Source organism: Alosa sapidissima, chromosome 21, assembly GCF_018492685.1.
Source record: "Alosa sapidissima isolate fAloSap1 chromosome 21, fAloSap1.pri, whole genome shotgun sequence".
NCBI classification, from domain to species: domain Eukaryota; kingdom Metazoa; phylum Chordata; class Actinopteri; order Clupeiformes; family Clupeidae; genus Alosa; species Alosa sapidissima.
In genome coordinates, this window is record NC_055977.1 from 29,416,692 (window position 1) to 29,442,697 (window position 26,006).

Genomic DNA, 26,006 nt, shown 5'->3' on the forward strand with positions numbered 1-26,006 from the left:
CTTCAGCAGTGCAACATATACCTGCACCAGGTAAAGTAAAAATAAGAGAACAGCAGACAGGCCAATCAACTCTCAGATTGCACCTAACCTCATGTGCAAATTATTTACCTGAACTATGTGAGAAATAAAGAAAATGGCAAAATATTATAATGTTTCTATATCAATGTGATAATGATTGAGAGGGTGAAGGAATGCTGTTTCTTAATTTCTGGTGGCAATATTCAAAGGTATCCAGCCAGAACACCAAACAACTTATGTCTTTCAGAGAAAGATGTATTGAATCTCCACACCCCCAACACAGTGATAGAATAAAAATGTAATGTGTGGATAAATGCAATACATCTTCAATAGTGTGTGTGTTATATGACTGGAGAAGTGGAGAACTGTGGTTGGACCAATCAAAATGCTTCTTGAATTCTTTTTTGGAAATCATGCTCTGCATCCTCTAGAAGGAGAAGGACCATCCAACGTGTTGCACAATTAAAATGTCAGCATCTATGCAGGCATAGAGGTGTACTATGCCTATAGCTTGCATATCTGGAAAGGTACAATTAATCCTGAATGATGTACAGGCTTTGAGCAACATATGCTGTCATCCAGACAACATATTTCAGGAAAATAGTGCCAAACATTCTGCACACATTACAACAGTATGACTTCAAAGTAGAACAATCAAGTTGCTAAAATGGTCTGTCAGCAGTGTAGACCCTTTCACATTGGGTGCATTATGGAACGAAAAAGATTATTACAAAGACCCCAGACTTCAGCAGATGAAATCTGGGCAAGAATGAGACAACATTTCATTCTCAAAATTCCAGCAACTGGTCTCCTCAGTTCCTAAACATTACAGACTGGAAAAAAAGAGATGAAGCAACACAGTGGTAAACGTGAAACATTTGAAATATACTTTTGGTGATGAACTCCATTGGGGTTAGAATTTTTAGGAACAATTTGTGGATTACAGGGAAGGCAGAGCAAATTAAGCTTATCTGAAGCAACTGAAGTGCTCTGTTCCTGTTTGAATAAATCTGCACTCACACTCTCAAATGCAATCTGAGTGTACATAGGATACACAGAATAATAGGAAACAGGATAAACATAATAGCTTTGTAGGCCTATCACAGAAATTTCAAAGAGACACAAAACATTGACATTTACTGTAAAGTCACTGTAACAACGCCTTTAAGATGTTGTTGCTAATGTCAATATGCAATGTGAACTGAGGATTATTTTTTAATTATTAACATTTTGCAGAACAATTGTTCATTAGCCAGAAAGCACTGCTGAGGTGAAGTCACTGGCCAGACAGTAATGGGGACATTGTATTCCTATTCCTGCAGGGAAACACAATGAGCTGGGCTACTGCAAATGGAAGAGTGGAGGAAGTGAGCCACTGGAGCATTGTGTTGCATATCGGATAAGGCCTGGACTGGACTTCATGGACTTCAAGTGTTCGAACATCATGTTCTGAACAGGAAATTGTGACAGATGGTTGTGTGTTTATGTGAGCTTTAGAGGAGTTTTCTTAGTCATGTCTTAAATCGGTTAACAATTAAATATTTAAAATGCTTTTAAGAGAAGTTCCTGATTTATTTAGGCAAATGTCATTAACTAGTCAAGTCTATGTCAACAAACAGGTGTGTGTGTACAATTGAAAAAAAGGAAGGAATACATTTGGTGTCATACTTAGATTCAACTTAAAATTAATTTGTGTGGACTTTATGGGTAAATTCCCAAATAGCCATATGCTAAATACATAGTGATATCTATGTAGATGCATACAATCAGCTTCCTTTTTCCTTGTAAAGAAAGGAAAAGCTGACAGTGTGTAATTGAAGCCATAAATGAATAAAAGTGCCCATTTAATTGGTTGAATGCATCAGCTTGTTTTACAACTATGGCAACCACCTTAACCACAAACATTGCTGTTGAAGGAGCATGTGGGGTTGTGAAAAGCAGATTAGGCTATAAAATGTTACTTGGTGTGGATGTAAATTCCAAAGTTTTCCAAAAAGCATTCACAAAATTGCACAAAAGGCTGTCAATTACTGCAATTTTAGTGTTTTGGAGGAATTATTTGCAGTTCTTATGCAGGAAATGCAATATTTTGGACATGAAAAAACTGCATTGCACACAGTATTTTATTCCAGAAATGGACATGAAATTTTTGACATGAAAATAGTATTGTACTGCACTGTACTACGAAAAATTGTAGTATAAGTGCACTGTACTTTACTTTATTGGAGGTTATCTTGAAGACGCCAAGTGGCACCAGGGGAGGGGAGGAGATGGGAAGAAAGAGGCAGTCACAAGGAAAAGTGAGACGGACTAAATGAGAGGGAGTGGAAATGAGAGAGCAGGCAGCATGAGTCAGAGTTCTCAGCTCCCCGTGTTTTATGCAGTCTGACCACCTGTCTCCCATTATGTCAGACCTAACATTATGTGAACAGTGGTGGGGGCTACACATACGATTCCAACCCTTCAGTCACAGTCACAAGCAGCGATGTGCTCCCAAGTTAATCATGAATTCACGATCCAGTGGGAATTATTCCCAGTAGTTGCCATGACTCACCATGATAAAAATTTCACACAGCCCGTTTATCTGATCCATTTTGTTGACTTGCAAGAGATCATGGCACTGAACCGATAAGATATCAAAGAACAAGACAAAATAAATAAATAAAGGCTTGTCAAATGTCTGCAAAGATGGTGGTAAAAAGGTGATTATATAGGGTTTATAAAGCCTGTGTTTTCTTGCTTTCTATTGCCAATATACCACAGATTGATGAACATAAAATATACTTATAATATAAAATCAGTCTTTTGATTTTTGGCCGAATATAAGCTGTACACTTAAAGCATGTGATTTGTGACTTGATTTCTGTCATCTCTGAAACAGGTGGTGACACAGGAATGCCATTGGAATCAGTTTGGGTTGGGCATGTTGATAGTGTCAATCCAGTTTCAATATCTTTAATATAAGTGGTTGGATCAATAAATTACTTTCTGAACATAATAGGAAAATGAGGTGTGATTTATCTAAACAAGGCCCTATACGAGGCATCCTGCACAATTTGCCTCAACTTAGACCAAATTGCTTTCAGGAATCTTTTCCTGATAATTTCATCACTTGTCATTGCTTTCAGGAAGGAAAAACAATATCTCTCTTCAATTCTATGTTTCCAGACAATGCATTGAGAAAAGGTCTGATGCAAGGTTAGTCAGGTTTTCCATCGTTATCATTAATGTACAAACAAAAGGCCTACTGTTCCCTCCATGATGACCAGGTCACTGGCTGACATCAAACCCCATCCTAGAAGTGCTGTGCTTCAGAACAACACACACACTGAGACATGAATGCATGAAACATATGTGTTACTGTGTCTTGAAAACTATGTAATTAAAATGCTGACGTTGGAATAGAGTAGATTTTAACATCAACCACCACAGCCACTGAACAGTCCAGGATTAACAGATTTGACAGCAACAACAACATTGAACAGTCTCTGTCTCCTTACATTAAACAATTGTTGAGGCCAATGACAACCATAATTCAACCATTACTTACTTTCCACTTGAGCTATCGTGCGAGTACTGATTAATTTACAAACCAATTTCTTTCACATAATGTTGAGGAAAATACTAATGCAAGCGCAACCAACATTTTGTTCCACTGGGTTTGACAACTAGGCCTACCCGTATCCATGGTGGAAAGACAACTGGTGGCTGTTGTGCCCCCTAGTGGTTCTATGCCATATTACACATCACCCATGTCTCCTATGACCATGGCTTTAGTGGAGCTGACATTCAAGGCCTTACGCCACTTGCACCCATTAAAAGCAGCCTGCCGGTGGAGAACATAGTATAGTAGGCAAGTGTAAGTGTACTATGGGTCTTAAAATTCATATCCACCTTTGCACAGTTCACTGACAGACTACTTAGTTTGACTATGGAGCCATTTCCTATTCAACTTAGATATGGATGTTGGTGATGGTGCCATGGGTATTGCCTGGAACTGATTGGTTTTTTCCCTCCCTCTCAAAATAAATTTGCTTCCCTTCAGTGTTTGAATTGTCATCATAAGATAAATTCTTAAAAGCTTATTTTTTATACCTATTTTTTACTCTGCATTACCAGGGGTGCCATGGAGTAGGTTACTGTAATATTTACAGTAGATTACTGGGATATTGTACAGGGATACTGTAATATTTACAGTAGTAAAGTAGATTACTGGGATATTGTAGCAAGGGGACCACTAAAATGATCAGTGGAGTTGCAAAATCTAATAAACCGCTCACCTCTTTCTTTCAGTTTGAACTCTATTATATCTATTCAGTCAAGTTGGAAAACATTTTTTCCAGTCAAACCATCTACGTAAATTGAGACTTTATAGAACATGTGTAGCCTGGTTTCATCACTCATCGAGTTTCACTTTGTGACCAGTCTGGGTACTCATAATTAGGAAATGTGCTAAGACTGAAATCAGTGGTCCGGCCTGACCAATGAATCAATATGGGATTCCAAACGTTTCTTTATACTCGCCTAACCTTTACAAAGAGCATGTCAGGAAACCACGTAAACTGCAATTTAGAGGTTTGTAAAACCTACTACCATTTTCCACAGCCACTTTGAAAACTAACATGATCCCCCTCATTGTTGATTGGCCCGTCATCCTCGTGACGGAGGGAAACAGACCCATGAAAAAAGCTAGACTAGCATCACAAAATAAAAATGAGGGGATCCTAGTCAGACAGGGCCAAGCTATCACACAAGTTAAATACCTACATGTACAATAAAAGGCAGTGCCAATAGCTTGGATGACAAGCCCTCTAAGGGATCTAGGTCAATCTTGGCTTATAGACTGCACCATTTCCATGTTCACAGCCTCAGAAGGCATGCATCATGTGAGCGAAATCCAGACACAGAAGTCAGGAATGTCAATCTAGTAATCTAATGTAAATGTACCTGCATGTGTGTTGATATGGAATTATACAAATAAAAGAAACTTCAATATGTTTTAATAGGTTTTTATTTCAGCAAGCAAATTTTTAATTCAAGAGAAACTTCACAATGCCAAGTTCTCAGCCCTCTCCTGTCCACTCAGAGCCAAAACTCTTGGCCTTCACAAAGTAAAAGGAATAAAACAAGGAAGGAATGCTTTCGGGTCACAAACCCATTTTCTGGAATATTTTTAACCGCAGATTTTACATTTTTTATGTTTTAAAATTTTTTCTCTTTTTTTTCTCCATTTTTTAAAATAAACAAGGCCTAGCGTTCTCATCTCCAGACCTGGCTGACCTAGTTTCCTTTCCTTTTTTTAAAATGTTTTAAGATCTTTTTGCAATGTTTTGTGTGTTTTCATTTTTTCAATGTTTAATTTTTTATTTTCCTCGGTGAAGCAAGTTTCAAGGTTCCCCATTCCTATAAAACAGAGAGAAAACAACAAATGTTTTTTTCTGTAGGAATTGACCACATGATCAGTAATATCAACAGTGCAAGCTGAAAAGATGGGCTTCTCACCTTGGCTTAGACACTTGGGACACCAGCAGAGTTGGGCACATTCTTCTGAGCAGCCTCTTTGGCTTGGTGAGCCTGGAGCACAGCCACGGCCTCATCAACCTAAAGAAAAATTAACAGTTGAGCCCAAAATCAAATATTGAACAAGGTTTGACAAAAGAAAGTCAACATTTTGCAGGGCATTTTGGAAAGTAATGGATTATGGATTATTCATAAATAAAAATAAGCTTCACAGACCTTAGAGCGCAGCGACTCTGGAGACTCCAACATGTGGAGCAGCTCAGAGTTATCAATCTCCAACAGCATTCCTGTGATCTTTCCAGCCAGGGTTGGGTGCATGTTCTGGATCAGTGGGAAGAGACGCTCACCTGCAGCCAGAGAAAGACTGTTTAGGACCCGATGTTCTATGCATAGCACATCTACCATGACTCACAATAATGTGTAATTAAAGCATATCATTCGACTCACCCAGCATCTGCTTCTGCTCCTGTGGAGGGGCAGCTGCCAACATGGAGGCGGTCAGAGGCTCCTGGCCCTGCACATGGACAGCAGGCTACAGGGGAAACCCAATGCAATGTTTAGCTTTAGCACGGTCATAAGTTTAACACAACTTAAAGGACCATCATGTCAAAGTTTAAAACAGTTTGAAGCAAAAATAGGCAAGAGCAAAAATTGCCCAGTTGAGAGTCAATGAACCAAACCACTGATCCCACACAATGGCACTGATGACATCTCTACAACTTTTCTTCGGTGTTTACCTGTTGCATGGCAACCTGTGGCTGGGTGTTCATGTGCTGCTGGGGGTTGCGCACTCCAGGGGCGTACTTGTACTGGGGCACGCCACGCACTGGGGCTGCGGCTGCTGCGGCTGCTGCAGTAGCAGGGCGAGGACCCATAGACGCTGAAGAGGGACAAGAAAGAAAAAGTTAGATGAACACTTCAAGGCAATAGCAAATAACAACTTAAAACGGTATACATTCAACTTGTCAACTATGTATATGTGGAGTACAAAAGACACTCACCAACGCGCTGAGTGGACACCATGCGAGGCACCTGGGAGGCTGGCCTCATGGTGCTGAAGGTCTGGGGCCGTGGTGGCTGGGCCCGCATGGCACCTGGCATGTTCTGGAAGTCTGCGGAGACGAAAAAGAAGCTGCCATTTAAAGACTAGAACCTCCCTCAGTGAAGGAAAGTTTCACATGTGTACTAAGCTGTTCCGAGTGAGACTCGAGTTTGAGGTTTAGAAATGGCACACTTCCACATGGAATAAGGAACTTACGCTGTGGTCTGACGCCCTGTGTCGTCCAGCGGGGGCTGGGCCTCAGCTGGGCCAGCTGGCTGGTGGGGTAGTATGCAGCTCTGTTCTGGGCCTACAGAAGCAATAGAAAATAATGTTACATCATTCACATTATTCATACAGCTGGCATAAACTAAGGACCAAGTTGACTACATTCAGCAGAAGCACCTGACTATGTGCGCTACATTCCTGCAGCATGACTCATCACTCATTACCTGTGGAATGGCAGCCATGAAATAGCCGGATGGTGGAGCGGGCTGGTAAGGGTTGATGACTGGATTCGGCACGGCCCGAACGCTGGCCATCCTCTGCATGTACTGATTGGTGAGGTGGGCCTGGCGCTCCTCCTTGCGCTGAGCCAGCGCCACGTAAAGCGGCTTGGTGGCCACAATGCGCCCGTTCATCTCAGTCACGGCTTTGGTGGCCTCCTCAGGAGAGGAGAAACACACAAAACCAAAGCCTTTGCTGCGGCCACCCTCCATCATGACCTTGAGTGGAAGGAGAAAGAGGCTTGTTTAAGAGGGAGGGTCTTTAGATCTTGCCCCAAAGGCAGAACATATGCTCGACATACTTAACCCAGAAACAAAATATGAATGCTCATACCTTGGCACTGGTGATGGTACCAAATGGAGAGAACTCCTTGCGCAGACGCTCATCATCAATGCCATCATCAAGATTTTTGACGTAAAGGTTGACTCCCTGATGCAAGAGAGAGGGAAGAGAAAACGATTAGTCTCACTCCAGCAGTAATACATGTAAATAAGCCCTCACTTCCTCCTTCAGTAAAGGTGGTGGAGAATCTGTCAGTACTCCATCTATCTCCAGCGTCCCACTACAAAGGACGTAGAGCCCATGGGTTACTTATTACTGTGGCAGCCATTTTGGCCAGTGTAGTCCACTGAGAAGGAGACACTGAATTTGACAAGGCTGCAAGTGGATAATAAATAATAAAGTGGTTTGGGTTATATTGTGTGCGTACTTTAAGTTCTCAATCCTCACGAGGAGCAGAAAGACCCCAAGAGCAACTCGGGGAACCTTGGATGAGGGTTGTAACTAACCGTACCTGATAGCGGGTCATACGGTCCTGCTTCATCTGCTCAAACTTGCGCTTGAGCTCCGTCTGGCGCTCCACTTTCTTCTGGGCGCGGCCCACGTAAATGAGCTTCCCATTCATCTCCTTCCCATTCATCTCATCCACAGCCTGACAGGAAGAGGACAACATGCTAACAATGAAACTAACAGCACAGAAGGTCAATACGGCCATTCAACTCATAGTTGAGGTGTTACAGTGCAACTTCAATAACATTATGGTTTGCAAATGCATATCTCACATACAGCAACACAAAAACCTGAAAAAAGGACAAGGGAAAGATGATGACTCACCCTCTGGGCATCCTCGTGTCTCTCAAAGCTGACAAAACCAAAGCCTCGGGACTTGCCACTATCATCAGTCATCACGCGAATGCTCATGGAATTGCCTGTGAATTAAAAGAATATAGGCTTGATCAGCACCACTGAAGGGACTGCTCACCCTAACTCACTTCAAGGACTGCTTACAATCTAGTCATTCTGCTGGCTTCCAGCACTCAAACATGTCAAGATGTGTGAGCACATCTAATAGTATGGCTATTTCTTTACTTCTCTAATTCTAGTATAGCTACAGGTCACATCCATTTTTACAGGATGTGACCTGTAGCTATACTATTTAGAAAGTACAAGACCTTTTAAAAAAGACTGGACTATGTTTTAAAAAAAAAAAAAAAAAGCGACGAAATTGTGACTTTCCAGAGCGTGTTACTCCACACTCGGCAATCGACTCCTACAGACAGACAGGCTTGATGAAATTCATTCTGGACTCTATCATCTCTCTCAAAATAGCGTTTTGTAGCGGGGAAATTACATGCCCAGGTCACTCCCAGGCTAACGAGTTTTGACTAAAAACGGTAAAATCGAACTTTCTCAAAACACATCTGAATGACATGATTTTGATGTCAACTCAACGTATGTACTCCCAATCATCCGTAACTTGATCTAAAGTGCATTTTAGTCCGGATAATTCCTTTAATGTTTTTTTCTAACAGAATATGTGAAATCACCATATTTGCTGAAGATCTCCCTCAGTTTCTCATCATCCATGTCCTCGCCGAAGTTTTTGATGTAAACATTGGTGAACTCCTTGGCTCTGGCACCAAGCTCAGCCTCGCGCTCTTTGCGAGATTTGAAGCGGCCTACAAACCTGTGGGAGCATCAGTTTAGAGCCAAGATCAGTCATGCAGACCAGAACATGAGGAAAAACACTTAGACATGTACACGATGCATTAGGGGATTAATAATAATAATAAAGGTTAGCCAACATGGAGCACATTGTACATGATTCAAGTGTACACGAAACATGGTACAAATTGCAGCACAAATTCACACTCGATATAAGTGATGGTAGTACCTAACGCATGCATTTCAACTAAATACAAATTCAACACACTTACACTTTGCGATCATTGAGCAACATGCCATTCATTTTCTCAATGGCCCTCTCCGCTGCCTCTTGAGTCTCAAAGTGCACAAAGCCATAGCCCTTCGAGCCATTCTCATCACAAACCACCTTAAAATGGAGATGTGAAAGCACAAAACGTTTTACATTTGTAAATCTACTAACTCAAGCAAGTAAAAGGAATTTGGACAACACAGAACAACCCATTCGTGAAGACCCGTGAAGAACAATCCGTGAAGACCACAGTAACTCACCTTGCAAGATAGGATGTTGCCAAAAGCAGAGAATGTGTCATAGAGAGCTTTGTTGTCAATGGACTTGTCCAGATTCTTGATGAAGATGTTGCCAACTCCACTCTTCCTCAGAGAAGGATCACGCTGGGACCACATAATGCGGACAGGTCTACCTTTAATAACATCGAAGTTCATGGTGTCCAGCGCACGCTCAGCTGTAAGAGACAAACCAAATACGCATGTACAAATCAATACACCTTACTGATATGGGTGCAATTCATGGCATCTCTATGGCTCTGGGTGATGTTCTTAGCAGGAATTAAACCATTTAAACCGAGGCCATTTATGTCCATATCATGACAATATATTTAATGTCCTGTCATCTATTGTCCTATATAATAACAGTTGAGAATGGTTGCCAAATGTTAACCCTTGTGCCATTTATCTGGCACATACACGACCCCACCCAGTTTGCGCATTCAGACAACTCAGTTCCACAACACCAATGTTCAAATAACTTAAATAGACCATGTGCAAAAATGTGTGATTATGGTTAGGCGTGGTCTGCTGAGGTAGCCAACTTTCTTTATCGCGATTCACGAAAAACCTCCACTACGGCATGGCTGCGCCATGCTGTGTGTCATGTCAGAATGGCTACACAGATGGCGTATGCCATGAAATGTCTTCGCACATGTCCGTGTCGTCAATTTTGTTGCATCGCGTAGCATGTTTTACATCCAAATACAGCGTTGCAGATAGGGAAATGAGAAAACGTCTCCGTTTAAGGCCAGTGATTCTACTAAAAAACAATTTTAATGCAGCCAACGGTAACGTTAGTGAGGCTAACTCTAAGAGCAAAGCTACCTGACACCACTTCTTTAGGCCTCTCGAGACATCCACGTTAAGCTAGGTGGAGGCCAACATAATCCTATCAAGCTAGCATGCTAACATACTGCAGTGTGCGTATGCAACACGTTCGTGCCACGAGTAACGTTAATGATAGCAAGCATGTTAGCATTTCTGGCTAACGTTAGCGCTGTTCGCTAATGTTAACGCACACATTTAATTATATAATAACACCAAACAATGAACCGTAACAAACGGATCTTACCATCAGCAGGCTGCTGGAAGTTGACATAGGCATATCCAAGGGAACGACGGGTTATCATATCCCTGCAGACACGGATGGAGAGGATAGCCCCAGCGGGGCTAAACTTCTCGTACAGCATGGCCTCGGTCACATCCTGGTGGAGATCCCCGACGTACAGTGAGGCCATCGGATAACTTGGAGCGCTGGGATTCATTTTATTTAATTGATTTGGTCAAATATAGTGGTTATAGCGAAAAGTCGTCAAATCTTCAGTTCGTTCTGCGTAAGATACCACTCGTGGTTTGAGGGATCTTCTTGCCGTTAGCGCGTCAGCTCAATACGCCTTTCTGCTAACGCTGCTAGCAACTTCAAAACTGCTAAAAGGTAAAATGCAATGACACTAAAATAGATCAATATTAAAATACTATCACTGTCAAGATACAACCTGTTCGGCGTACTTAAATAGCTTGCTGATAGGACCGGATAAACGTATCGTAAATGAATGCCAGCAGCAAGGCCTTTCGAATTCGCTGGTAACGTTAGCCAATGATTAGCTTACTAGCTAGCTAGCAACATACGTCGGTTTAAAAATTTCGTTAACGTTGCTTCTCCCCGTATCGTACCGTCCAGACCACGATAAGCGACTCCTGCTTCACCGATTTTATTATAAAAAGAAAAATGATTTTTTGGAGTTTTTAAGGTTTTTAAGTTTTTTTTTTGTTTTTTAGATTTTTTATATAATGTGTGCCGAGGCAAGCTCAGGAGCACACACGCACTCACACAGCACTAACAGCCGGGGTTTGGGGAGGGAAAAAATGTGGCCGTCGATGCCTATATACCCATGTGTACGTCATCACAGTGGACCAGTCATGTGCAAGCTGTTGGTGAAATAAAAAAGCAAGAGAGAAATCCACGATTCATCTCAGCATAGAAATGCTAAGCATTTAATTGGTTTGTTAAAAACCGCTGATCATATTATCACAATCATGTTTCAGTTTAGTTAAACACTTCAAACACAACAGGAGTGCAAGCTACCGAAAAAGTCAAGTAGCCTACATAAGAATGGTGAAGTGATTAGCCTATTAGGCCTGAAGGTTAAAGTTCCCCTTGAATTTTTTATGAACAAATAAATACATTTGACACATTTTCCTATTTCATTTTTAGTATCAACGACATTGATCGACTCGTCTCTGTGTCCAAATGATCAAGATAAATCTTCAGATTATAATAGGCCTACTGCCCAAATGATCAAAGAAGGTTCTCTTCTCTGAGTAGGCCTATAAACCTGCCTGATCAAAAGAGTACATGCATGAAAGAAAAAAAGAAAGGGGGAATGAAAGCGGAATTGGAAATCTACACCAAAGAGTTAACAATCCCTTATTTGAAGTGTCTGACTGCTTGTGTAGACTGCATAATAGAGATTATGTGGACATAAACAGCAATGCCATCATCACTGAAACCAACCTTTTCCTCAAGGTCAAAAATTAACCAGAAGGGGGAGCAGTAGACTTTCTAAGGGAAACTTGGATGTGTGCATATTTCATAATCATAAATCACTCTGTTTATGATCATTACAGCTGTTTCCATAAGAGTTCTTCTTCATCAGACTCAGCCACTAAAAGCCTACAATAGCCTTCAGTAAATGAGCTTATCATCAGAGCACAGCAGTGCTGGATATGGTATTTTTTACTGTGAAAAGGTCTAAAGAAACTAGATAGATACATAGATATATACTTTATTGATCCCCAAAGGGAAATTCAAGAAACTCCATGCACATTACCCATTACCAATAATTAAATGTTCAAACCAGCTGCAAATGAAGACTTTTTTTTAATTCACATTTTACTGGCTGGGCATGTGACCCACTCCCCCCCCAATGAGAGATCACCCTTCCCCCCAAACTTACATTGACCAGCCCCCAAGGCATTGTAGATTGTGGTCCTGTTATTGTCTCGATGGAAATGTGGGCAATCAGGGTTCTGACATTCTTTAAGTTGTACTCCTGTTTATTTAGTCAAGTAGCCTGCTATAAAAATGCACCAAGTGTGGTCACCATTTGAAGAATTTGTGATTCTTTGGAAAGTGAAAGGTAATGGTGCTTATAAAGGCATTTGGCATTCATCAAGTGTACTGACAACATAAAACTAATGGGCGTGAGTCCACTTTACATGAAATAATGAACAAATAACTGAAAATATATCACGTCACACTGTTACTCCAGGTAGATCACTTCAGGAATGCACTCTCCCTTCCAAATTTGGTGCATGGCCCACAAGCCTTTACACGTGCTCACAAAATGACAGCCATTATTTTCCCACTGAGACTTAACGACCCAGTTCTTGCTCTGCATGATAACGAGGGATGTTGGAAGGCCATTGCAAAAACCGTCAGAGCAGAGGAAGGTAGAGGACACACGACCCATTTTTTTGCTGAAGATGAAGCACTGCAGAGGCGATAAGTGACTTAAGATTTTCTTTTATTTCACATACATGAAATTACATTGCAACCCCCTCCCCTGACATTAACAATTATGTTTGGGTGTACAGTATGAAAATTCCAAGGACATGAAACCTACCCCGTCCAGATGGCTACCTCCATTACAAACTTAGAACAATGCAATGGGTATATATCAAAGGAAAAGAACAAAAAAGATAAGAAAACAGAAAAAATAAAATAAAAAGACAAAATATAAACCCTAACAGGAGATAGAAGTAAGCTAATGGGAAAAATATTACCAAACTGCTCAAGGGACATTATCCGAATGACAGAACTGAGCTGCGGTGAATCCTTGCGACTAACTGCAGGTTTTCTATGTCTCATGATTTCAGACAGCAGGTAAAGAACCCTGACATGTCAGTCCAGGTAAGGAAATGATCTTGAGCAGATGGCACTAAGAATGGAATGTCTCTCGCCAGCCCTCTCAATGGAAACCATGATGTCAGACTTACTTTTGGTTTTATTTATCATTATTCTTCTGGAAAGAGGAAAAACGTAATGTAACCTATTCCCTGCTCAACTAAAATCGTTTACACTCGTTCTGTCTACAGGCTCTGTACTGTTTCATGTGTGTTTCCTGGTGAACCACAGACATGTTAAACAACAATGTCAAAGGATGCATCAATGTCTCACATATGTATAATGCACATGTATAACGCCTAGCTAAAATTAGCCCCTGTATGACTCCCTGACTCCCAAATCATTGTTATTGTGCCTCAAAAACTACAAGGTCAGACACTACCCATCCCACCCCTCCCAAACACCCTTGCTTGTCATCCCATATCATAATCCACACTCACACACCAACACTTCCATACTCAGACACTTTCTCGCTCACACACACACACTCTCTCTCTCTCTCACACACACACACACACACACACACGCACACATACACGTATCCAAGTGACAGAGGCTGGTGAGAAGTTAAAGAGAAAGAAGCTGGAACCATGATGGTCTCAGTGTTTCATTTTTTTTCTTTTTTTTTGCCTCAGTAAGCAGACAGGAAAGTTTGATGAGCAGACTCAGTTTTCTCTGCCTTCCTCCGTGTCTTCCGCATCAGCTTGATTGTCTGAGGTCCACAGCTGCAAGAGATTAACAGAGAAAATCAATACTACAATTGATATACAAGACCAATGACGCATTACAACCATATAACCGAATCTTTCAACCAAGTTCCCTTTTCTGTGGAAACAACTGGCATTAAATGTTTTGTTGTGCAGAGGAAAAGCATTAACCACTCACTGTCAAATTGTCTCTCAGCAGCTGCATGATCAGTGTGCTGTCCTTATACGAATCTTCATTCAGTGAATCAAGCTCTGCAATAGCCTCATCAAAAGCCTGAAAAAAGGAAAAGTTTTTACAGATACCTGAGAAATGTAAACAGTCTTCTACACTCATTTCAGTCAAACAACATAAACCAAAATAGTTAGCTGAATGGAGCTTGAACACTTGCTTTCACACATAACACATCATTTAATAAGTGAAAAAGAACTAGATGCAAATGCTTTGTCAGCCTTACGGTCTTGGCCAGTTTGCAGGCCTGCTCGGGGGAGTTCAGGATCTCGTAGAAGAAGACAGAGAAGTTGAGGGCCAGGCCCAGACGGATGGGGTGTGTGGGCTGCATGTTGCTCTTGCTGATGTCAAACGCTGACTGGTAGGCCTCTTGAGATTTTGCGATGATGGCTGTTCGGGGGGAAAAATAAATACATTTAGTAATCTTAACATTACATTTAGTAATTCTAAGAATCTAACCCTATACAGACATTTGAGGTTGTAGTGTGGATACATTATCTCCAACATTGCCAGATACAGTGAACCTCACTCATTAAATAACTGTCAAGTGTTTTGTAAGTGTAAATTCTTCCTGCGTTTGAATTTCCTCAGTAATTGACCTGTGATGTCCTAACAGGCTGGGTTTATAAGTCAACGGTCACTCCTGCCAATTCAACCAATATGTAGCACCAGCTTTTCATTCATTTCATACAAAAAAATATGTCTTTGGAGAAGACCATATCTACCTTGCCTTACTTGATCATTCTGTTTATTTCCACCATTATGATAGCAATAGTTGCACTGCAAAATTTGGTGTGATCAGAATGGGCTTGTCAGGTTTTTTTTTGCCTTATTTGAGAATGGAGGAAATGTTCACACACTGTTTAAGTCAGACCATCCTACAAAGAGTTATGCTTCTCTCCAAATTGATACAAGCCTGATCTTGTTTGCCCAATTGAACTGCCTGGGGCATTACCAAGATCCAAGATGGCTGCCGAGTGTCGAGACTTGCCTACAAGGACCATAGCGTACTCTAGACCAAACAGCAGTGGGCTAGTGCCGAACGCTCTGTTTGCCACAGCCAGCACACTACCATGTGCCACTGTCTTATCAAAGGTTTTCTTTATTTTCTGTCAGGAGCTCTGTCTGCATTCATCCACGTGGGCCTTGAGAGCAGCCATGCAGCTGCCGGCCTGTATTGATCGCAGTGCTGAGAGAAACACATGAATGTTTCAGAGGGCTCAGGAAGCTCGAAGACGGGTGCTGGTGGAGAGGCTGATGATGCCACTCTCACTCAAGAACGCCTCACACCCCATGCCCACAGGGAGGCACATGTCTGGAATTTCATATCACACAAGAGCTAAGGATGAGTGTGGTCATGGTGTGTGAAAACACACACACACGCACACACACAAGGAGCATGGGTGCCTAGCAACTACATACAGGCATATATGCGCCTCCCAACCGCCCGCCCCACCCCCCATTTGACTGTTCAAACCTGCTGCTGCTGGTGTTGCCTTGGCAACGAGTTCAAGACTATCTGCTATGATGACAGTTGTAGGTCAGGAGTGTGTGGCACACCAAAATGGCAATGCTGCTGAAATCCAGCCCACTTGCCGAATGGGAAGACCTGTGGGGTTATTCTGGTTAAGCAGTGGTCCCTCACCTCTGGAATTCGAGGTAAAACATATGAACTCTTATTGGTGGTGATAAATAGTACAATTGCTGTTATTTTGCATGTGAAGGACAGCCTGGGTTTTCCCATGCTGCCTTGCACGTGATTTTATTCTCGCTGCTAGGCAGCCTGGATTCCATGGACTTTGGTTCCTTTGTTGAGGTGAAAACAATCACAGAACGGAGGGGGGACAGCAAGACAATGACAACACACCGAAGTGGTTATGAGCTAAGTACAAACTCATTTGATAAGACATTCGTAGCAGCCAATAAACAGCTCTGGGCGTTCGTAAACCACGTTTCAAATACGAGAAAATGAGATGAGGTCTGACGTTAGTCAGGCTAAGTGAAGGACATTATTTTAACAGATTTTTAGGAACACAAAATTCCAAGGGGTCTGATAAATAGCGGCCAATATATGTGACCCTCACGACAATGATAACTAATTAAAACAAAGCCATGCGCATACAAAAGTCTGTATAGTCCCTACCTAACCATCTCTCAGCATTCCATACCATTACATTCAATATCTAATGTCATGTTTATTTTGTGGTCTGCATTAGGAAGAACTAATGAGCAGCAGTAGAACTGCAACTGTACTTGTTTTTGCTTCCAGGCCGGTTAAATAAGGGGGACAGAAGCTTCGAGAAAAAGTAGTTCAGCTGTGAGGATTCTTCATTTATTTATAGTGGCCATAGAGGAGAGTATACTCTGCTGATGTCAGCCCAGGCGCCTGGAGACGGCAAGTCGTCCTCTCCAGAACTAGGGCACAACCGCCCCGAGCACCATCACCCCCTCACGGATGGAAGAGGGTCACTTCACGTTTTGTCCATTGCATTCGGATGCGTTCAAACGCCGGCATGATTTTGAGGAGTAGGATTTCCACAATATGATTCTCTTGGTCTTTGTTGAAGCATTTCTACTTGTATTTGCTGGAAACTGATTTACTGATATACTTTTTAATTACTCCACTTGTTTTGAGATTTTTTGAGTTTAATTCTCCTTACCTTCATCATTGGTATAAGTAGTTTACTTATTTATTAAATTATTATTTTGTGTTTTAATTAGAACCTTATATAATATAATATTTTCGGAGGACACATTGAAATGTCCCCATCCCTCAAGCTTTCAGCTATTGCATTTTTAATTAAACCCTTCAGTAGGCAAAACGTTCATCTTACTTACTTGCTTGACGGGCACTAGTGACCTGTGATGCTGAATGTATGGCCATTCAGACTCGACATGGAAAACGCAGCAGTGATATCTGATAAAACATGTAAAAGGCCACACCTCATATGCAAAGTGATTCACTACCACACACCCGCATGGGTATTTATCTTTCCCACTGGGTGAGGAATCAGTCTGCTATACTGAGATGGCAATTAATACAATATAGTTTAAATGTCAGCAGACTCACCAAAGGGTGAAAGGGACTGATATTTCTTGCCATCACTAGCTGTGTAATATAGTTGTGAGCATGTTCAATCATGAATCTGTGCTTCAAAGGAACATTATTTCAGTCTATTGCTAGCAGGACTTTTTCTATCAGCTTAATGGGATTTACTCACTCTTGCTTGGTTGGCCTGGCGGTTACACTCACATTCTTTTTTTGGGATGCAACAATCACCATTTTCTATTAAATCCGTGGACTGTTCAACCCGTTCTGGGGTAAAATGCAAATGTTTGTGCCCTAGGCCATTCATATACTCCAGGAGCAGGAACGTACATGCCAGAACTTGTAGCACAGCACCTACAGTTCTGGCCTAAAGAGTTCTAATCAGCATTAGTCTGCAATAAGCTGCTGGGAAAAAATGATTTGGCAGGGGGGAAAACACAAGAAACTGTAGTCTGTGTCACACTTGCACATGACCTTCCACACTTATTTTAATAAGACAGCAGAGCACATGATGGAGCATGTGAGGCCACTCGCTTGTGCATCAGGCATAGTGCAATGTGCATCACGTTTCTAGCCCTAACATGCCATCCTCATATAAGTATCTGTGGATGTTGTTACTATTTATCCATCTATTATCTGGTTTTGCTTGCTTTGAAGATGTGATCTCACAAAACATAAAAGTCATGATTCATGAATCTAGTGACTGGGGTGTGTATGCCTGCATGGTGGCTGCAGTAAATGGATCAGGGGGATGCTAATAATGACACATGGCTGACACAGCTTCCATATGCTCAAGCCTTCAAGGTCATGCCCTCTGCCCCACACTGACGACAGCTTCAGCTGGATATGCTTGCGTAACATGTTCCCTTTTCACAAACACTACATGACTGGCCAAAAAATGTGGATATTATGTCTAACTCTGGGCCGTAATTAAACTGCCAAACACAGGGTGAGGTGGCGAGTTAAGATGATGGTATTGAATCGTGCAGAGCTTAAGACAAATGATTAGCTTTGACGTCAGATTTAAGCTGTGCGTATGTTTATGTATTTGGGTGAAGGTTTGGGCACTCACCAGCTTTGTCATCTCCCACAGCAACTTCAGCCAGGTAGCGGTAGTAATCACCCTTCATTTTCAGGTAGAACACTTTGCTCTCAGGAGGGGTGGCACTGGGTATAAGGTACTTGTCCAGCAGATCCTGTGAATGAATAAAAAAAAAAGCATGTTTACTTGTATTTATACAGTTACCCCTTTCTCAAATATCAATGACAGAAAGGCTAGTCTTTGAGACGCAGTGAATCCCCGCCAAACACAACTGCTCTTTCATTCAGCACTAAAGAGACAGAAGAGGAGGAGGGAATGGACACTGGGGGACTCTGGACTTTGTCACAATCACTCTTGTTCTTCACAGACACTGCTGGGGACTGTTTAGGAATCCAAAGGCTCACAAAACATGGCAGGATTGAAAGACAAAAAAAAACCCCACAAGGCTCAAAGGCGCTTTTGCTGAGCTGTGGAAAAAAAATAGTTCATATGATGACCTGATCGACTCATGAATTCACTATAGGGAGGCTGTTGCACTTCCCCACATTTTTTTTTTTCTACTTTAGCTACAGGTTGATGTAACTCAACTGACCACAGTTAGACACAAAGTAACATACAAGCACCAATACTCTGGACCATTTTCACAGACCTAACAATGGAAGGCACACATTCAGACAAGATATGTTGTACCCAGGAAGAGAAACAGTCTTCCCACCTTAACACTGAACCAGTGAATTCGTACCCTGGGCAAACGCTAACTGACAACGAAAGGTAAGTCACAGAGACTAGGGGTGACTGGGTGAGGAAAAGAAGCGTGTGGTCTTTCATCTTGTTGTGAGTTGGGAACTAAGTTGGGAACTGTTCCATTATCAATGACAATCAAAAAGTTGCCGTCATGGTAAATTCAGCAGGATCTTGATCTCTGGAGTTGGGTCTGATTTGAATACTTACATAAGCCAGCACTAAGGCAGACATTCGGACAGCAGAGGCGAGGCCACTTTGCTTCACTCAAAAGGGACTTACTGGGAGGGCGGGGGGAATGCTCAGAAGCATTCCTCTCCACTAGACAACTTGCCATGGCAACAAAAAAATGCCAGAGGGGGACTCAAGGGTGTCCACAAAAATACTCACAATCCTAAAAGTGCATATGGTAGAGAAACAGATAGGAATTGCCCTTAAACAATTTGTAAAATGCTTCAAACTGAGCATCCCATGACTCCCATTAGCTTAATATGTCTATCACATGTTCTATGTGTGAGGCACTTATGGTCTGAGCAAGCTATAACCTAACATTCACAATATTTCACATTTACTTATATTTTTGAGTGATCTGAAGTTAACAGAGTGATTGTTAAAGTATGTCTTTTTGTAGTTGGGTGTATTGAAGTCAAGAAAAGAAGGGGGCTTAGACTGCGCTCACTGAGCATGCTCACACAAGTTCTTCTGTATGAAGAATGACCCCCACCTGAGCTCTGAAGGTCAGGCTACTGGAACAGTGGAGCAGTAGCTGATCCTCCGACACTGTAGCTATGGGATTATAACTCAATGACTCACCACAGAGGATAATACACAACATTTCGGTCTCCATTTCCTTCACCATACACATTCAGAATATGTACCTTAGTTAAACCTTACCTAAAATATAGCGACATGTACCACCATGTAGGCTTGTTCCCCTTGTCCTCAGAGGAAAACCCAAAATAAAAAAGGCTATATCTGGACCACTTAATACAACACCTGCCTTTTAAAGGTTCTCAATAGAATATTTTTAAGACGGTAATACACAACTGATATGCAACTTTTTGAGCAGTATTGCTGGGCAATGCTCCGGAGTGCTGTTGTTCTGGCATGTTCACATTGATATTGGGCAAAACAAATTCTGGATCTTAAATCATCGGTAGGCAAATGATCATGATCATCCAATCAGAACACATGGAACTGGCCATGTAGCTTTCAGGAATATATCTATGCATCACCATAAGAGTACTCCTGACTGGACAAGTTTGGAGGTTCTACAATGTGGAGCTTGGCTGAGCAGATTATTATAACCCAATTTTGGAAAAGCTTAAAGAGGATAAATTAAAACTGGAAAGAAAAAAGTAAGTTAGTGTCAGAGAGTTGTGGCAATGGCAGGCAACATAAGGGATCCCCTCAGTTGTGGCATGTGCTCTTTTTAAATAACTCCTTTGTTTCCACAGTAGTGAGTGTACCAGCCTCTGGGATTATATCTGCTCTTTACAGGCACAGTCAAAATAGAAGAAAGGAATCCCACGAATGCCTGGCATCCATTGTGGTACTGCATTAAGAGTTACATTAATACTGCCCTATTCAAGGGTAAGGGCTCCTTCCTGGCACCTCCACAGTAATCCGTTATGCTACCAACCAGGATGTATGAAAAGATGTGTGGTGCAAACAAATAATAGTTGTAAACACCCAATAAACCTAAAGTGAACTGATTTTTCAAAGCCATGCTATGGCTTCTCTTAAAGCATCCTTGACTAACTTTGAAGTTCCCAGCTGTAACAGTCACCTTTACAGAAAATAGAACCATGTCCTTTCCAGAGTAGGGCACCATCTGCTGGTTTTCTCTGACCTTCACTAAAAAAAAAAGTCTTGAGACAAATTTAAAAATTCAGTAAACTTCACTAACCTACAAATTATATGGATCTATACAGGACCTTTAACTAGTGGAATCTGAATAAGGTCATAAACATAAACTTGCAACACTACACTCCAGACCCAGCACCCAGACCCGGCTATGGCTCAGAAAACAAAAAAAACCATCTGGTCAAAAAGCAGGGAGAGCATCTACTCAGAGAACATCTGCTTCTCCTCACCAGAACATCATTGCAGATCTCCTTCAGCTCTTTCTCAATCTTTTCCCGATACTCTTGTGCCATCTGCTTCTTGTCGGTGCCGTCTGTCTTTTGCTCGATGCTGGATACCACCCTCCAAGAGGAGCGACGTGCACCCACAACATTCTTGTAGGCCACTGACAGAAGATTGCGCTCCTCATTGGAAAGCTCCTCGTCGATCTCCGTCACTGCCTTCATGGAAGCAGCCATGTCATCATAGCGCTCTGCTTGTTCAGCCAGTTTGGCCTTCTGGACCAGGTCGCTCTTGTCCATGGCTGCTGAGTTCTACAGGGGAGTATGTAAAATGTGGAGACAGACAAGACAGAAGGGGGTAAGTTTGAGGTCTTTTTTTTTTTTATAAAATGCTCAGGTCCACTGCAGTACTGTGCCCGTTTAGGCACCGTCTGGGACATGGCTTGAACATTACTGTGACTCAATCTACTTGTAGTGAACCTACAGCATAAGGCCACCCTTAACATCACATATAAAACTATATCTTCTTTATAGTCATCTTTATAGTCTATAGTCATCTTTAAAATATGCTAAAAGAATCCGTGTGTAGTGGCATCGCATCAATTCAATTGTAGTGCAGATGAGGGGTCCATTTCACATCAGTTAGTATTAGGCTACAGCCAGCTATTTATTCAACCGAAAAAGAACAGAATCGCATCCGGTCTGGAGTAAATCGATACACTCTGGCCGACTTGCATATATAGACACCCACGGGGTCTTTCACCTTCTGTGACATTCCGTAATTGCAGCTCGGAATCAATTTGGGATTTTCCATGTTTCAACCGGACTCATCGATGGAATGACAGCACGTGCTGTACACCAACCTATTTTTTCAAAGGAACCGCGGTCACCACGGGATGTTACTATAAACATACCGGGGCGAGAACCCCGTTTCAGGCTCCCTCCTGACCACGATTCAAAGCATGGAAGGTTCGTCGAGGCCACCTACTAGCCTATCCTACATTGTGGCTGTGATGTGAAATATGCGGATGTAACTTATGTACCACACCCAATTCGACCCGCCAGCTACCTGTGAGATCGTCGACATAACTTGTGTGGAATGTAACCATCTATTGTCGAAGATACAAAGTAGCCAAATGATACTTTTGCATTTTGGTAGGTAGCGCAGAAAAATATTACAAAGATAAACCACAATTTAACGACTAATCAATTGTTCCAATGGATTAGCCAGTAGAGGTTCCAAGTTCGAAAGGCCTTACAAATTGTAGGCTAGGCTTGACTTGTTTATTTAACTGCTTGCTTGCGGGCAACATAGCCTGACAGAATTCCTCTTAAAATCATCCTCGTGACTTGCATCCACTAACTAGCCGAAGCTAGACACTCTATTCAACAGAAACCTAACTGCAGCCCAGTATTACGATACACACCACAAACATATTTACACCGTAAAATATAATCGACCCGGCAAAGATATTTCGAAAACAAATGCAATATGATATTGATATAAAGTTTGCATCAGTGGTCGAATCACCTCAGTCAATTCTATATTAGGGCGAGGATGTCGCTAGGCTACAAATGAACGCCCTATTTTTTATGACATGAGTGACTTCGAGTAGCTAGTGCGTGGAAGAAAAACGGGAGAACAGTCAGATTTACCTTGTGCATACAATGCATCTTAATCATGGACATGCATAACCCATTGAAAGCGTCTTAGCTAAGCTATGCGTTACAATAAACGAGATGCGCTCCGCTTCTAGTCAGGTCACATCGGTTCTGTCTGATGGTGATGAGACCATGGATCCTTCCGTTGTCTGTGCCACAATGGCAAACTGAATTCGGAGACTACATTTAAAATAAAACCTATTAGGCCCCCAACCAAAGAAAATGTAGGTTTTATGCATAAATCTCTGAGAGGCGAGTCGGTGAGCCATATACCTTATTGATGCAGACTGGGTTAATATCGAACTGTTTGCTGCGTGCCCACGATACTCCTAGCGCTCCTTACACAAAAGCTTGAAAGCATCACAGGCTGTCCACACTACGCCCTACATCTAGCATCCATTGAACTATTATTTAAAGGAACCATTTCGCGCTTTTAAAAGAGGGGGGAAACCCATCACCGTGTACAGTTAAATATTATGCATTTGGAATTATATAAATTACATGATTTTGACCGCACTGACCTGAGTTTGGGACGGTATTCTTGGTCCGGCTACACAGCTGATTCTTTCTAGCTGCCTGTCTCGCTCAAATCCACGGGGTTTCCCTCCAATCACAGGCTCCAAGAGCAGGGACTGGGCTGGGAGCAATGACGTCAAATGCTACCAAGGCAACCGTTGATCGACGTGAGGTGTGACGTGCCCTCATTGCTCGAAAAAATGACCTACAGCGTGCATTGTTTTTTTTTCTGTGTCAGCTACAACCTTATGCATAATCTGGATTAAATATGATTAGTTTGTTGCCATTAAACTGTCTATATATTTGCAGTCAATCAGGTCAACTAGGGTAAAAGGCTTGGTCTTTTTAGGATCTCTAATGCCCCATAGTAGGCTAAAACTATAATTCCATGGCCAACAATGAGTAGCCTATTCTCTCCATGTTCATGAATGTGATGTTTTAAAATCGATGGATTTTGATTGATTGTAAGGTTTCTACCTAGATAGCAAGAGGCTGGACACTACTGGCCCTCTGGGGACATATCTGGTGGTCCGCTGGCATTTTGTTGATAGGTCGACCGGCGGGTTGCCGACAACTGGCCAACTGTGGTCCAACACACTTTTTTGTATCACACTTGTATGAAAAAATGTATTTAGTTACTTCTTCCTTCAATTTAACAACATTATGTGTTTTCCCTTAATATTCACAACAAGTTAAATTAAAGGTGATGGTGGTCCAACAGCAGACCAAAAGTGGTACGATTTTACAGGGATGTAGGTTTTTTTTTTGTTTAGTTTAAAACATTTAAAAATGACCAAGAAATATCAACAAAATGCGAAGAATCAACCATTTTGACAAACATTTTAAAAATGCCTATGGTCTGTGTCAATGCAAGTCAGTGGAAGAGTGCAAGTCAATGCAAGTCAATGCAAGTCAGTGGAAGAGTGCCGCGTGGCTGTGCTCAAGACAATTTGATGCCTAGAACTCCCCACAGCACCTAATTTTGGCTAGCTCAATTTGGTTGATCAACAGTCGATCAGTTTACACCAGTACCTTCTGTGGTCCTGAAATGTTTTGCTAAAACGTGCATCAGTCTAAGCCTCTTTTTTTGCTTCCCAGTTACAGAGTCAGGAATGTGTAGGCTACACCAGTGCTGTAGCCTACTGAGCATACTACAGCAAGACAACCAAATTGGCTGATTTTGACAAAAACTGTAGGCCTGCTGGAACTGAGACATTTCATGTTATGAGTTGTCTCAAAAGCATAAGACTGACTAGGTTGATAGGCTGATGTCACTAGCTTACACACCTGTCCTAAGCTGTAAGGCACACATTTAAGCCAGGCTCAGCAGTATCTTTCTCTCTCTCATACCACATGTGAGGCAAAAGATTGCTTGTTATTTCGAAATAACAGAAATAAAGAAAACATATGGTGTGTCCTCTGGGCTTCTGTAGACTTGTCATTCCACATAGTACATGACTTGTACCAGTAACCAGCTTTTAGCTGTGCTTTAAGTACGTCAACCTCCTCCTGACACCTACTGTAGAGACATGCTAGTGATGCTAGCACTTATGGGTTTTAGCCCCCTTGCTAGCACACCGGACTTTCAATCCGAGATGCTCCTAGTTTGCAGGTTCGCCTGAGCAAGGTACAGGGCTGGGCCGTGCAGTCGACAACATAACTCAATTTACACATTCCTTAACAAAGATACAGGTCCATTTTATCAGAGCAACATCTAGACAATCTTTTGCAGAATCAGATTCACATCGCTTCAACTATCTCAACCATTATGTTCTATGGGGGTCTATGTTCCACCAGCCCTATGTTCCCACATTTCTAAGGTTAGGGTTAGGGTCTGAGGTGTGGGTGGGTGGGTTAGGGCTAGGGAACATAGGGCCTGCCTGTCAATGTAGGTTACAATTACAACATGATTACACTTGAAAAAATTGCAACCAATAAAAATGTCAAACAGTTTTGCTTGGGGAGAAACTACCCATAAGGAGGGTGCAAGGAGCACAGCGGGTGAGAGGAGCACAGGAACAACATCTATTTTCTCCCCTCACTGGCCCTTAACTCTGTAACTCTGAGACTCTATCAATAAATCACACTTATCAGTAAATGGAGTAAGATACTTTATCCAGGTTACTGGGTGAGGGTGGGGATTCACCGATATTGCAATACCCATTTCAGTCAATATAATTGCTTATTACATTCGCCAAGGAGATTATGTTTTCACCCCTGTCAGTTTGTTGGTTAGCTGTTTGTTTAATGTTAGCAGGATTATGCAAAAACTACTGGCTCGATTATCATAAAAATGGCTGGAAGTGTAGCTTGGACCATACCAGTTAAATTTTGAGCAGAAATTTCTAAGATTTCCCTCGGGATGAATATAGTATTTATATCTATCTGCATATACTTTCAAATTCTATAATTCTGAGCCTAAATTGATCAAGGTTTGGCCCACTCTTCCTGAACAAACGTGTCTAGCTATCTCAACTTTGAAGAGTGCC

At 41.8% G+C, this 26,006-nt stretch overlaps 2 protein-coding genes and 1 non-coding gene across 4 annotated transcripts in view; all 3 read right to left on the reverse strand.

The window, feature by feature from the left end:
• Window positions 1–23,648, reverse strand: part of ywhaz (tyrosine 3-monooxygenase/tryptophan 5-monooxygenase activation protein, zeta polypeptide) — a 31,481-nt gene extending 7,833 nt beyond the window's left edge. Inside the window, exons 1-6 of one of the 2 annotated variants that reach the window (XR_006026192.1) lie at window positions 23,523–23,648; window positions 21,349–21,651; window positions 18,542–18,665; window positions 14,647–14,810; window positions 14,370–14,465; window positions 13,967–14,209 (exon numbers count right to left, since the gene is read on the reverse strand). Coding sequence is in view for 1 of the 2 variants with exons in the window: in XM_042077067.1 (XP_041933001.1) it covers window positions 14,150–14,209; window positions 14,370–14,465; window positions 14,647–14,810; window positions 18,542–18,665; window positions 21,349–21,639 (735 nt within the window). In the remaining variant the exon portion in view is untranslated. Of the gene's footprint in view, window positions 1–13,087; window positions 14,210–14,369; window positions 14,466–14,646; window positions 14,811–18,541; window positions 18,666–21,348; window positions 21,652–23,522 lie in introns of those variants that run through there. The other variant, XM_042077067.1, reaches the window with a different exon arrangement.
• pabpc1b (poly A binding protein, cytoplasmic 1 b) lies at window positions 5,012–11,441 on the reverse strand. The gene is made up of 15 exons (XM_042077063.1): window positions 10,650–11,441; window positions 9,560–9,753; window positions 9,301–9,416; window positions 8,911–9,050; window positions 8,198–8,292; window positions 7,878–8,015; window positions 7,418–7,513; window positions 7,030–7,302; window positions 6,797–6,887; window positions 6,540–6,650; window positions 6,276–6,418; window positions 5,986–6,070; window positions 5,755–5,885; window positions 5,521–5,619; window positions 5,012–5,421 (listed from the first exon to the last, which is right to left on the reverse strand). Exons 1-14 carry the CDS (start codon window positions 10,840–10,842, stop codon window positions 5,527–5,529), a joined length of 1,899 nt encoding a protein of 632 aa, XP_041932997.1. The 5' UTR covers window positions 10,843–11,441; the 3' UTR covers window positions 5,012–5,421; window positions 5,521–5,526.
• On the reverse strand, window positions 7,613–7,746 carry LOC121696363. Its single transcript, XR_006026306.1, has one exon. It is a non-coding gene; the product is annotated as a small nucleolar RNA SNORA5 (small nucleolar RNA).
• Window positions 23,649–26,006: the final 2,358 nt, after the last annotated feature.